At 40.5% G+C, this 14866-nt stretch overlaps 1 protein-coding gene across 5 annotated transcripts in view; it reads right to left on the bottom strand.

The window, feature by feature from the left end:
- Positions 1-14866, bottom strand: part of KIF16B (kinesin family member 16B) — a 313474-nt gene that overhangs the window by 103144 nt on the left and 195464 nt on the right. For 3 of the 5 annotated variants that reach the window (XM_090286027.1, XM_090286029.1, XM_090286025.1), the window contains exons 18-19: positions 4806-4859; positions 2093-3451 (exon numbers count right to left, since the gene is read on the bottom strand). In XM_090286027.1, the coding sequence (XP_090142153.1) occupies positions 2093-3451; positions 4806-4859 (1413 nt within the window). Of the gene's footprint in view, positions 1-2092; positions 3452-4805; positions 4860-5199; positions 5233-14866 lie in introns of all 5 variants that reach the window. The other 2 variants (XM_090286026.1, XM_090286028.1) reach the window with 1 other exon arrangement.

Here is a 14866-nt window from a genome sequence, read left to right as displayed (position 1 = left end):
TTTTGTTCACAAAGCAACCGGCAGGCAAAGCCAAGTTCAGTGCACTGCTTTCTGATCTGGTTCCACTTGAATTTAATTTTGCACACTTGTGCATTTCACAAGTGGCCGACTCAAGCTGTATGGCAGGTCCTGGCTTAGCCATGAGAACTCAGAGAGATAATTAAACACTAAAAACAAAACATAACAAAACAAAACAAAAAACAAACAAACAAACAAAAAAACCCACAGGAACATCACTGCCAGAGCAAAGAGCTCAGATTTGTTGGCATGAATTAGATCTTAGCAAAGTATATTACATTAAAACACATGACACTAAAAGCCTCCTATGCGAGGCTGCTGGAGGAATGCTGACATTGGCGAAATCACTTCCATGGAAATCACAATACTATATCCACTACAGCAGAGTATTAATACTAAATAGCAGGGAGCGAAGCCAGTTGACAAGAGCCAGGGACATAAGCTAAAAGCTCATGCTGCATTTTTACTGCACACTGCAGGATACAAATTGAGAGCCTGCCCTCCACTACTTTAAATTTCCTGGGGCTGGAGTTTTGTCCAGCAATTTCATTTACATAACATACCTGCAATCATATTCTTAAACCTCTAACCTATTTCTCTGAAGTAATAGCAGTATGGTTTTTGATTATTATTTGCGGTGTTTTGCCTGAGGGAATTACCAGAGAGTACAGTAATTGTAAGTAGAATCCACAGTATAAGCAGATAATTTGAAAGGACGTTGTCCAGACCTTTTCAGGCAAGATGATGGATGGAGGCTCCACAAACACTTCAGAGCAGGCCTTGCCTTGTTGTTAGCATGGATCCCAGGCCTCTGCCAATGTCAAAAAGAGGGACTATGGGTGGGAGGAATGCTGGGGAGGAAGCAGTGTTCCAGGCCCTCCAACCTGGGCTTGTTAGATCTCAACTGAACAAAGGTCTGGAGCTAAGAAAATGCAGAACCCTGATCTCACTCTCCTGTTCCTATGAGGGTGAGGACACTGGCTGAAAGATGAAAGATCCTGCCCAAGGTCAGTATAGCAGGAAGGGCTGAGCTAGCAATGAAGCCCCTTCTCAGGACAACAAATCAGGTGATGTCTGCACAGCAGGTAGCCCTAAGTCATCCTGGGAGTCTTGGTATCATGTCTTCAGGGCAAGCAGAAAAAGCATTCTCCAACTCATGCATTTATTCATTTTGAGAACCTACTGTATGAGAAGCAGTGATAAGGGATAGGTAAAGAAAGAGAATATTCTTTACCATGAAAATAGTGCTACTTCCTAGTTTTATTTTTCACAACACCAACAGAAATATCAGTAAATAATCATCAAACATACTTGAACATACTAGTGGGTTCAGAATCATATGCAGAGTTTTGTTTGGTTGTTTCTTTTTAAATACAGAATCCTAGGGCCTCCCCTCAAATATATACTGTGAATCATCAGGGTGGGAAAAGTATGTTTCCTTCCATCTCAGGTCGGGAAAGCAGTATCTGTGAAGGCAGTGGGGGGTTGCTTTGCTGTAACTCAGGCTAGTCAGGGAGAAGATTTGAGGCTGATGATGAGGAAGGGGAAAGGGAAAGAGAAAGGAGGGAGAAGGAAGAAAGCAAAGAAGGAAGGAAGGAAGGAAGGAAGGAAGGAAGGAAGGAAGGATCGAGCAAGGGGAGGAGAAGAGGGAAAGTGGGAGAGGGGAGAGAAATGGAAGGAAATGGAAGGGAGGAGACAAACCAGAACAAAGGAAGGAAAAGGAGGAAGGAATCAAGGCTGGATGTTTTCAGTCTCCCATATTTATCAAATATTAAAACATACACATTCCATAGGTCAGTGGGGTAATTAATGGACAAGGGCTTTGTTTTTGTTTGTGGGTTGTTTTCAACTTTAGGCCAATGATTCTAAAACAAGGGTCCTAATGAGGAAGTAAAGGATGTTTAGGGGTATTCTTCTCAGGCAAATAAGCATTGGCCTATGTACTAATGAATATAAAAGCTAAAAGAACCACTTTTTTAAAAAGTGAAGGACTCACTACTCACTATGAGAGGCAGGAAATGTGCAATATACTTGGCACCAACGCTATGCCATGCTTTGCTTGCTCTTGCCTCACCTCTCCCGGTCCTTCTCCAGCGCCTCCTGCTCAGCTTCCAGGCTGGCCTGCAGCCCGGACTGCTCGCTGCTGCTGCTGTTCAGAGTGGCCAGCTTCTGCCTCTGCTCTTCGATCTCCAGGCCCAGGGTGGAGCGCCTCTGCAGGGCCGAATGCCTCCTCTCCAGCCGGGCCACAGCGCGCTCCAGAGCCTCCCTCTGCTGCTTCTCCCGGGATTCCAGAATCTCCTTTTCCTTTTTCCTCACTTTTTCTTCCTGCCGTGCAATGTTGGCAGTGAATTCGAAGGTGGCTTGGAGCTTCTGCAGCTGGTTTGCATTGGCTTGGTACTGTGCAAGCTGTTCTTCTTTTTCTTCCATTTCTTTTTCTACTTGATAAAGAGTGTTGTCTAAGCCGAGAGGGCCTCTGTCAAGGATTTCAAATGCTCTCCGCTTTTCTTCTAACAGAGCTGGCAAATGATTCTGCAGGAGGTACTGGAGCTGGCGTTCTTTATATTGCAGCCTGTACTCTGTTGGCTTTATTTTCTCTAAATCCTGAGCCACCTGAGTGACATATATGACACTATCATCATTTTTTTCCAACAACCTAAATTCTTCTTCACTCTCAGATTTTAAACGCTCTAGGATTTCCTGTTCTTCTTCAACTTCTTTCTTCAGTAGGTCCTTCTGCTGCACCAGGTCCTTCTCCAGGTTGCCTAGCTTGACCAGCTGCCTCCTCTTGAACTCTAAGAAATGCAGCTGAGCCCTTTCTAACTCCTCACCGTCATCATCGCCCTCAGCACGGGCTTCCTTCACCCGCAGAAGGGACTCCCGGATGCCTTCCAGGTCTCTCCTCTCCTCCTCCACCCGCTGCACCCCCCCGCGCCGGAGGAGCCGGATCATCTCCTGCTTTTCTCGGAGCTGCTCTTCGAGGTGGGCCACAAGCATGACCTGCTCCTTTTCTTGCTCCTCCAGCCGCTTTTTCTCCAATTCAAGCTTGGCATACTGCTCATCCTTTTCCCTTTTGAGCTGGTCCAGTTCTTGAAATATCTGGATCTTTTCAGCCTTCTCATTGTTGTTGAGTTCCTGGAGCCGCTGCAGTTCTTCTTTGACGCGGAGAAAACTCTCTTCTTCTTGTTTCCTCTTCTGCAGCTCAATTTCCTGCTGCTCCCTCAGCCTTTCCTCTTCAAACTTTTCCTTCTCTGCAAGCAGATCCTTCAGCCTGCTCTCAATGTGGAAGCTGCGGCGTTTGAGGCTCTCCTCTTGCTTGCGGATCTGGAGCTGGACAATTTCTGTCTCCTTGCGCTGACTCTCCACTTCCTGCTGCATCCGCTCCAGTTCTGCCTTATCTGATTTTTGCTTTTCCTCCATTTCTTCTATGAGTTTCCTGAAATGCAAAATGTCGACTGATCATTATCTGACCACTGTGTTCAAATGTTTCTCTTTACCCTAACTGAAATGCTCTGAAAATGAATACACAGTATAAAGCCAAACCTTCATTACAATAAAAATGAAGGAGAACTGCTTGCCTTTTCATTTCCAGTAGGAGGCCATTTAATTTTTTTTACTCTATAAATGTCCAACATATCATTTGCCTAATCTCTCGAAGTAGCCTCTCATATCATTTCTTTGTAGAGTCTATAAGCATAATGTGTTACGCATGATATAATTTTAAAAGCCCCCTGAGCTCAAAGCAAAAGAACCATGCCCAATTTAAATTTAAATGTGAATAATTTTACTCAGCCCAATGACTAAAAAGCAACAGAAATTCTGTTATGAGATGACATTAAATAAAAATGCATATGCTATCTTCAACTCATTGGGGTCAAATATCAAAGTCAAGATAATCAACAGTTCATTGTTCCTGCGCAAATAACTACATGCTATTTAGCACTTAATCACTAGTTTAGGAAAGACAGTAATCACCAAATGGTCCTAAATATTAGCTTATAATAAAGAAAACTGAAAATACCAGTCTTCATTAGGACATGTAAATGCATGATTCCAGGGGTTGCATGTCATGTTTTGTCCAGGAGAACAAATGACCTGCACTGATACAAAGCCTCCCTCTCCTGATCCACCAAGGATCTATCTTATACGATGCTGGAAACCAATTCATCTGTAACACTTAAAGTCCAGATTCTAGAAAACAAATATTCACTTTGTAGATTTTCTATGGCTTTAGTTTCTACACAGATATTTCAGTCCATTTCTTGGACTGTTAAATAGAACAGAAAAAAAGAGATTTTTAATCAAGTAATTATATTCAGAACATACAAAAACTCTCCAAATCAATAAAACAACCAGATATGCACGCACATACACACACCAAAAGAAAAGTGAGCACAAAATATGAAGTGGATTATAGAAGGTAGTACAAATGGCCAACCAGCATAAGGGAAGATGTTTAAAAGGGGGAGTCATAAGGAAGAGGAATTGTCATTCAGCTTCTGAAAAACGCAGCTGATATTTTTAAGGAAGATAGACTTTTGAGTTAAAAGTGTATTAAATTTAATGAGTGTATCAAATTTGCCTACTAACTTGATTCCTCCTTTCTCACAAGTATTTGAAGATGAACTATTTAAAAAGTTCAAACAAGAAGTAAAACTAACCAGCTGAAGAAAAATGGCCTATAGTCATTAGACTTGTACATCACAGACACAGATGAGGTCAATCTAGGACATTAACACAAGATTCCACAACAAGAGTAGTGTTAAAACTCAAGAACCCATGAGGCTTACCTTTTGCTTTCTAATTTTTCAAGTTCTTCACGCTGTTGCCGCTCAAATTCAAGTCTAATAGAATCAAATGAAAATCAGTCAATTTTCTACAAAGATTTCCTTTCCCTTAATCTTCGTTTAGTTATGTATTACAAAGAGCATCAGTTATTCAAGTATGATTTTTCATTACTATGAATTAGCAATTTTAAAATGAATACTTTGCCCTATGACTATGATTAGAAATTAGACATTCTTGAGTGCTTGAATTCAGACTTAAAAAATTTTTTTTTTACTTAACGGAAACCAAACACCATAGTATTGAAAAAGCATAGTGAAAGGAGACTTCTAAGTGATAAGTATGTCTATTCCATGCAGTTTAGTGACCAATGAGTACATAAAAATAGAGAATCTCTACCTTAGACAGATGGGTCCTTTTATAGGGAAAAGACTGTCAGGGAGGTAGAGAGAGAGAGAGAGAGAGTACAGACATCAGTTAAGCAAAGAATTAACTGAGGAAAATATTAGGAGAAAAGCAATAACGTATAAAAGCCAATAGCCAAGCACATGTTGATGTCTTTTAATAAATGTACTTCCCAATAATTTCTTGAAACAAATACTCCAATATGCCAAGGAGTTAGCTCTGCTCTGTTTTACACACTTCCCATGGCAATTAGAGCACTAATAATAGCTGAGTATCAATAATAATTGCAAACAATAGTCAAATTCATATTTTCTACTTTGTGGGTAGTTATACCACAGGAAGTTTGTCAAAATCCTCCTTAACTAGTAGTTACATGAGGCTATGTAGCTCAGGAACAGATCTGCCACAATGATAGCAAAATAAATGGGGCTGAGCCACTGGGAATTTCGAAAAAAAACTCACTAAAATATTGATAACAAAAGTTGATTTTTTGCGTCAAACATTAGATTTAATTACTGCAAGATTTCACTATTTCTATTAAATAGCATGAACTATAATTCACACATTTTCCTGTTGTAGTAGATGGCAAATACATCTAAAAAGCTGAACTATGGAAAAATTCACCATGAATTATTTTCCTTGGATAATGTGCAAGTCCAAACTGAACAGTTACCTTTACAATGAGCTAACAAATATTTCAAATAGACTTCTTACCAATTTAATTTGGTATAATATTGAGAATAAGATGTCTACTGGACTTTGTAAGCAGAAAAGAGGGTTGTGCTTAGTGATTCACACTTTAGTTTACTTTATCTTCCACGCAAATCCTTAAGATAGCCAACAGTGTCTCCAGTTCACAGATTAGGAACCAAAGCTTGGATATATGAATAAACTTGTCCAACGTCATAAAGGTAAGATGTAGGGGAGCCAGGATATATACCTATGGCAACTTGCTTCCAAAATATCCTCAATAAATTCATTTTTAAAAGCAATGCTCAAATTTGTGATATACAGTAAAAGCATTAAGTCTTCATTGAAACTTGTCATTTAGTGTTATATTTATCCTCCTATCAAATGAAAGTAATCTGTATATTATAGGCACTGCGATCCATAAGAAGTCAGTAACACACACAAACGATTTTTGACAGTTCCCGAGCCCCGCACATAAGTAATTACACTAAGTAGATAGAGGGTTTCATTAAAGTCAATATACAGTAGTCCCTCACTATATCACGGTTCACTTATTCTGGCCTCACTGTACCACGGGATTTTTAAAAATATTATATTTAATTATTTATTACGGATTTTTCACTATATTGCGGGATTTTGCAGTACTGTATACGTATGTTGTTAAAGTTACATAGGTTTAAGAATGTAGAATATGTTTAACAACATAAGTAGTGTTCATAAAAGTGTGGAAAAGGTTAATAAGAAAGTGGGAAAGGTTAATAAGGGACTTGAAACGGTTTATAAGTGTGTGGGAAGGGTTTATAAAGCTTTAAAATATATATAAATACTAAAATAAATGTAAGGTTCCTACTTCGCGGATTTTCACCTATCATGTGGGGGTCTAGAACTTAATACCTGCGATAAATGAGGGAATACCATATAATCATTCTCTTTTATATAACAATGAAGCAACTTTGAGAATTTTTCCTAGTATTTTTAGACTTTGGAACAGTTTAGTCTTTCTAGATATTTATAGTCAGAAAGAATCCCTAGATAAAACACTTTCAAACTTGGAGGATTTCCCTAATGGAATTGTCTTTATTCTCTAGTTTTTTATTCTGTGAACAATAGCTCAAAGCAATTATCAGTAGACACTGCTCTGACAATGTCACAAGTACATGGTCATAAGCCAGATGCTACTCTGAAAGTTGGGAAACCCAAGTTCAAATGAAAACCTATCACCTGAGGACTGTTTACAATGTTCAGGCACTGGACTAGGCACTCAGCATGTTACAGAGTGGGGATCCCCAAAAAATCCCCATATCCTGTGGGTTGGGGGATGGGGAGAAGGGAACAGCTTTAAAGATGCCTTTGCATAACTATGGCTAGTAGCTAGTGTCTTAGTTATGCAAATGGTTTTGGTTCTTCCACGGCCGAAAGGAGATGGGAGGGGTTTTGACCATGGAATGGTCAGGAAAGAGCATACAGATCCTCTGCAAGGTTCTGTGAATGGTCAGAACTGGTTACCATGCCCACTGTGTCACAGGATGCAGTCAGGGATTTGAAAATAGGCAGCAGGCATTTTGGCAAGAAGAACTCCATGCTGCTTTGAAAGGGAGAATATCATATGGCTTTGAAAAGGCAAAGAGAGAACCATGCATGATCCAGTGCAACATAGCACATGTTTTCCTAGACTGTTATATGGAGGCTGATGACATTGTACCCCAGATCCTGAAAGACAGAGCTGACAGAAAAGAGATGGGGAACTTCTGGGAATGTGTTTGGCTTTCTAGCCTTTTGAGGAGCAAGGGAAGTGCTGGGTCCTGTGGGAGAACAGGGCTCTGAGCTGGTGCTCACTGCCCTCTCCAGGTTGGAATATTGTAAATAAAGACCTGTTTTTCTCAACACAAGTTGTTGGGTTTTATACCAAGGCGCCACGTGAAAGAACCCCCTTTCAGTCTGTAACAAGCATGCTTTGTTCTCCCAACCCTAGCAGGTAGACACGTTTCTCATCCTCATTTTATAGAACAGGAAACTGAGGTTCAGAGCAGGTAAGGAGCAGAGGGAAGACTTGAATTCAAATTTGGACTAAAGTCTGTACTGCTAACTGATACAATTGTTGCTAGTGAGATGCATGGTCTCAGGAGGTCATAAAATATGTTTTAATATCTTTAGTTCTCCAAAATGACACAATGAGCATCTACATTTTTTAATGAGTACAATGCCAGGCACTATGCTAGGCACAGGAGATACAGCAGTCTATAAGGAAGATGTAGTCCCTGTGCCCACAGGGCTTCTGGTCTGTGACAGTCAAATAAACACAAGTGTGTCATGAGTCAGAACTGAAGAGGGACACAGTGTTATACTGAGAAGAGTACTAACCTCAGAATTGATAAGTGCGTAGAATGAAAGCAAGCTACATGAAGAAACCTATACCCAAGCTGCACCATTTTCCTTGTGCATGATACAGAAACTCAAAATAATCTAATTTTGGCTTACTATGGGGGAAGTGGCAAGGCATGAAGCTCAACAAGATAACAAAAGCCAGACAGTGAAAGGCCTTGAAGTTATATTTAGAACTTTGAACTTGACCCTAAAGATGATAGAAAAGTGTCTTAGAATAGCATTGTTTAAAAACATACAGACCTTGTGCTCTGTAGAGAACAGGTGGCAGGGGGGCAATATAAGAAATCAAGAAACAAATTAGGAGGCTGTTGTAGTCATATAAATAAGAGATGATGGAGGCAGGACCTAGGATAACTAGGTAAAGAAATGAAGATATTTTCTGATTTTCAGGAGGTTGAGTTGACAGAACTTGATAATTGGTTGTATTTGGGGGGATTTGTGATGAGAAAATAAGGGTTAAAGCTGACTCTCAAGTGTCTGACCAGGTTATATACAAAGTAGGAAGGCAGAACACAGAGAAGCTTAGCTAAGGGGTCATCAAGTCTGACCTCTTACAAATTCTAGTGGTCGTGAGACTATGTAATGAACTATTTAACCTTAAATGCTTACTTTACATAGAAATTAAAGAAAATAACAAGCCTTACATCAAAGGATTATAGCCAGGATCAAACTATATAACACATGCAAAGTACCTATAAAGCATCTACACATATTAGGTCCATAACAATCACCTCTCCTTGTTATGATCCATTAAGATAAAGAGGAGCACTGTGGTTGGAGCCAGCTGGGGAAGGGGGATAAGTAGCAGTGGTAGCTGTGCTAGTACTAGCACAAATGGGTGGTGAAGGTGAGGGTAGTAGTTAACATCCACTGAAGCTAATATCCACCAATGATTCAGTTTATACTTCATTCTGAATACTTTGCATTTAACTCTCATAATAGCCCTGTGCGATATATTTCCCACATTACCTATGAGAAAAGGACATATTGCTAGTAAATGGTAGAATTGATATTGATTCTAGAGCCCATAATTTTAAAAAATTATTTATTGATTATGCCATTACAATTGCCCCAATTTTCCCCATTTGCCCCTCTTCACCCACCCCCCCACCACTCCCTGAGACAACCCCCCCATTTATCATGTCCATGGGTCATGCATATAAGTTCTTTGGCTACTCCATTTCCTATACGGTACTTTATATCCCCATGGCTATTCTGCAACTACCTATTTGTACTTCTTAATCCCCTCACTTCTTCACTCATTTCCTCACACCCCTCTTCCCATCTGACAACCATCAAAATGCTCTTCTTTACCATAATTCTATCTCTGTTTTTCTTATTTGCTTCATTTGTTTTTCACATTCAACTGTTTAGAGATATGTATTTATTGCCATTTTACTGTTCATAAATAAGTCCCTTATTCATAAATAAGTCCCTTTGCTTTTTATATAATAATGGTTTGGTGATGATGAACTCCTTTAATTTTTTCTCATCTGGAAAGCTCTTTATCTGCCCTTTGATTCTAAATGATATCTTTGTTGGGTAGAGTAATCTTGGCTATAGGTCCTTGCTTTTCATAACTTCAAATATTTCATGCCAACCCTTCTAGCCTGCAAAATTTCTTTTGAGAAATCAGCTGTCAATCTTATGGGAACTCTCCTGTAGGTAACTAACTGCTATTCTCTTGCTGCTTTTAAGATTCTCTCTTTATCTTTAACTTTTGGTATTTTAATTATGATGTGTCTTGGAGTGGGCTTCTTTGCATCCTTCTTGTTTGGGACTCTCTGTGCTTCCTGGACTTGCATGTCTATTCCCTTCACCAAATTAGGAAGTTTTGTTTCATTATTTTTTCAAATAGATTTTCAATTTCTTGTTCTCTTTCTTCTCCTTCTGGCACCCCTATGATATACGAATGCTGGAATGTTTGAAGTTGTCCCAGAGGCTGCTTACACTATGCTCACTTTTTGGGGGATTCTTTTTTCTTCTTGTTGTTCTGATTGCTTGCTTTTTGCTTCCTTATATTCTAATTCATTGATTTGATTTTTGGATTCATCCACTCTACTGTTGTTTCCCTATAAATTGTTCTTTATTCCAATTACTGCATCCTTCTTTTCTGACTGGATCATTTTTATGTTGTTGAGGTCCTTACTAAGTTCCTTGAACATCCTTATAACCAGTGTTTTGAATTCAGCATTTGATAGATTGATTATCTCCATTTTGTTGCGTGTTTATGAGGATTTGGGAAGTTGTGAAGAATGAGCCAAGACCAGCCATTGGTATGGAAAAGTTACTGCTAAGAGCTTGGGTCTGCCTGTAAATTGGGTGGGACAGAGTCTCAGGGGATCTCCAGGGTAGGACAAACTGTGTTAGCCAGGTTGATAGAGTCTCAGATATGGTACCTGCCTGTCAGCTCTGTTAGAGCCCATAATTTTAATCTCTTCTCTGTCCTGTCTTTAAGAAGGTAACCTCAATTTTAAAGATGTTGTATCTAATGATTCCAGAAGTTCATCCAAATTGAGATGTCCCAAAGGCAGGGGATACAAAGATTTGGCTGTCAGGCCCTTTATCAAGGATGGAGATAAACTTGGGATTCACCAGAATCTAAGATAGAAATTGAAACCACAAGAGTAGATGATGCAACCCAGGATGTATGTATAGAGAGAATGAGAATAAAGGAGGTTTGTGCAAACCCTGGAAGTCCATAGACACTCCAATGACTGGCAGAGAATGACAGGCCTTCTAATGAGGCATGAGTGAGCAGATAAAGACATAGAGTGAATACCAAGAAAGGGTAGGCACAGGAAAGCAGACGAAAGGGGTGTTTCAAGAAAAAAGGAATTGGTAGCATGAAATGCTTCAGGAATGTCAATTAAGATCGAACCCAAGGAGAACTCATTGAACTTAACAACATGGAGATCACCAGTGACCTTGGAGTAACCTTTGTGTTTTGGGTCCCAGACCACAGTGGGCTTAGGTGTAAATGGAAGGAATGTAGAGACTAAGCATGTAGATAGGGTAGAGAATTTTCCTGGTAATTTTAGTTATAAAGGGGATATGGTAGTTTTAGGAGGATGGATGCTCATTTTAATAACTGAATGGGATGTGCATATTTATTAATAAATCCTCATATATAAAAGCAAGAAGAAAGAGGAATAAAAAAATTGGGGAGAGGTTGGATATACCTCAGAAGACCCAGATGGACATGAGAAGAAATGATGAACTGATGGCTAAGAGCAAGGGTTCTAGAATTAGCTTAGCTCAGATCAAATGTTCGCTCCTCTGTGACTATGGAACAAGTTCTCAACCTCTCTTGGCCTCAGTTTCCTCATCTGAAAAGAGTCTTAAAATAACCCCAGTCCATACAGCATAGAGGATCCAATGAGAGAACAAACTAAGAAATTAGCAGTTAATAAATATTAGCTCTGAATCCAATAGGGTCCATAGTACAAGTAGAGAGAGGTAGCCTGAGAAAGGCCAAAGCACAGTTCAGCAACTGTGACAGGAAGGAAGGAGGGAAGGATGAATGTAAAGCAGACGTGGGATATGATGGTGTTGTTCTCTTAGGACTTCTGTATTTCTGTGATGTCAGAAGGAAGGTCCTCTGCTAAGAGTGAGAATGAACAGTGATGGGCTTAGAAGCATAAAGAGCATGGAGATTATCTGTGACAGGTGAAGAGGCCAGTGAACAGGAGAACTGACAAGGACAACAAGCAAACTTAGAGACCATAAATTTACAGAGGAACCAATCTCTGTGTTGATGTGTTTTTTTCTTACAGTATGAGCTGAGATGCCCACATGCGTGGGTATAGTTTCAGGGCAGAAAGATAGTTCAGTGGTTACAGCTGGGACTCTGGGAAGAAGGAGAAGCACAGGACCATCTAAGCATTTAGGAAAAGGATGGCTCAAGTGTTAGGGATGAAGACTTGATAAAAAAGGTAAGCAAGTGGGGACAGGACAAGGCTTACAGGCAATGGTAAGAAATCAGAGGCCCTTTACAATGTAACAGGAGTGACAGCTCTACCTAAGACACAGAGGCAAACACACACAGGAGACTTCCGGCCAAGATGGAGGTCTAGACTGACATGCTCCATCTCCCCCCACAACTAAGAAGAAATACAAATACCGAAAAACCAGAAATAACCAGAAGTTCCAGAAAATGCATGGAAGTGCAACATCTGAAGTTATAAAGAAGTGATGCTCGTCCAGACAGGTAGGAGGAGCGTAGCCGGGGCGGAGAGGTCAAGTGGTGCTGGCGGCAGCAGCAGCAGCAGCGATGGTGGTGGGACGGCGGTAAGCACAGACACCTGTATTTAAGGGGAGGCGAGAAGCGCCTGGGGAGCAACCCCAGCTGCAGACCAGAGCCGTCAGCTTGTGATTCCAACGCTGAGGAAAGGAAGACCCCCATTGCCTTGGACTGTGAGGACTGGAGGGGGTGGGGACGGAGGAGGAGGCTCCTGGTCTCTCAGCAGAGAGTGAACGGCAGGAATCCATCTTGGACCCCCGCCCCCACAGAAAATGCCACAGCGTGGTGAGATGGGTCACCCAGTTGTGACGAGTGCACAGGGCTCTGCCCCCTATAGTGTAGGAGGTATGACAGCCCCACCCAGAAAGTAAACACAAAACTGTCAGGATGGCACCAATCACGATAGAAATCCCGGTGACACAGCTGACCAGGCAGCAAATATCTAATCTAACGGCTCAGCAGATAGGAAATCTTTCTGAGGCACAGTTCAGAGCTTTGATTATAAAAATGCTTACAGACCTAACAACAGATCTTAAACAAGACGGGGAAGGAATGAAGGCCAGTCCTGCCAAAATGAATGAAAACATACGAAACTAGTGGTGAGGGAAAGTAAACCAGGAATCAAATCAACAAATCAGAACATAGGGAAGGAACAGTCAACCAGTGCAGAAAGAGGAAACGAAAAGTGAGGAAAATGAGGAGAGGCTCAGAAACCTATGGGACAGCTATAAGTGGGCCAACATCTGAATCACAGGGTTGCCAGAAGGTGAAGAAGAACTAGAAATTGGAAAATTTGTGAAAAAATAATGAAGCAGAACTTCCCGAACTTGGGGAAGGAAATAGACTTACAGGTCCAGGAAGCACAGAGAGTTCCAAATAAACTGGACCCAGGGAGAACTACACCAAGACACATTATAATCAAAATGTCAAAAATTAAGGATAAAGAGAGAATCTTAAAAGGAGCAAGAGAGAGAAGAGAATTACGTACAAAGGGGTCCCAATAAGACTATCAGCTGATTTCTCAAAAGAAACTCTGCAGGCAAGAAGGGACTGGCAAGAAATATTCAAAGTAATGAAAAGCAAAAACCTACAACCACAATTACTCTATCCAGCGAAGCTGTCATTCAGAAGAGAAGGGCAGAGAAAGTGCTCCCAGGACAAAGTAAAACTGAAGGAGTTCATCAGCTCCAAACCACTGTTATATGAAATGTTAAAGGGACTTGTTTAGGAGAAAGAGGATCAAAACTATGAACATTAAAATGAAAAGTGTATCACAACAACAAACAACAGAAGCTATGGAATCGAAACAAAGGCAAACTAAGCAGGCAACGAGAGTGGGAAAAGAATTACAGGTATGGGGAACATACTGGGGGGAGGTCAGCAGAGAGGGGGAAAGGGAGGGAGATGGTACAGGAATTAAGAAGCATGGTAGGAGGGAGTGGAGTAGACAGGAAGATGTTGATAAGAACTATATGCACAACCAATGGGCACGGATTAAGGGGAGGACAATAGAGGGAGGGGGGGTCACTGGGTGGAGGGGAACAAAGGGAAAAGAAATTGGGACAATTGTAATAGCATAATCAATAAAGAATATTTAAAAAAAAAAAAGAAATCAGAGAAGTTCCCAGGATGAGTTATCCAAATGGAGTCATTCAAGATAAAGTCAGGATTTAGAAAGATGGTAAAGCTTTGGAAGAAAAGCCTGGCATGCAAGTGGATGACAACTGTAAGGAGAGGCAAAGGGTGGGAGAGGCAGATTGCCAGAAGTGAACAGATCAGGAGTGCTCTAAGGTTCAGAGGAGAGCAGCCAGGGGAAGACCCAGGAGTCTCTGGGTGGATGAGCTCACTGGTTCCTCCTCTGGAGATTTCATTTTAGAACATGTGACTGGGATGGGGAAGGGAAAAGTAATTTGGATCAGTGATGGCTGTCAACCTCAGAGGTATTGAGTTCACAGCTCTGATCCCTCCTAAATAGTAGCATCTATTGAAATGGAAAGTTCTGAGTCAAGAAATCAGAACTATGTTGTACCCCTGAAAATAATATAAAATTGTATTTCAACTGCAATTGGAAAATTGAAAAAAACTTTATATTAAAGAAATCAGAGAGAGAGTTCCATTTTAATTCTTAGTAAAGAAGTATGACTTAATTTCTGTGACCTGTTTCTAAATAGGAAAAATGTTTGATTGCTTTCTACTAAAAGTGGTATGTCCTTGAAAAACAGCTCCCATTTCCTTAAAAATAGAGTAAAAAATAAAATAAAACAAAAACCATAGATGTTCAGTCTTAAAGTCCCAAACAGTCTGAGGAGAGTGTTGCAATTAATAAGTTAGAAACAATATTTT

The sequence above is a fragment of the Furipterus horrens genome, unplaced genomic scaffold, assembly GCF_987537825.1.
Source record: "Furipterus horrens unplaced genomic scaffold, mFurHor1.1.pri manual_scaffold_8, whole genome shotgun sequence".
Lineage (NCBI taxonomy): Eukaryota > Metazoa > Chordata > Mammalia > Chiroptera > Furipteridae > Furipterus > Furipterus horrens.
This window is presented reverse-complemented; position numbering and strand designations above follow the sequence as displayed.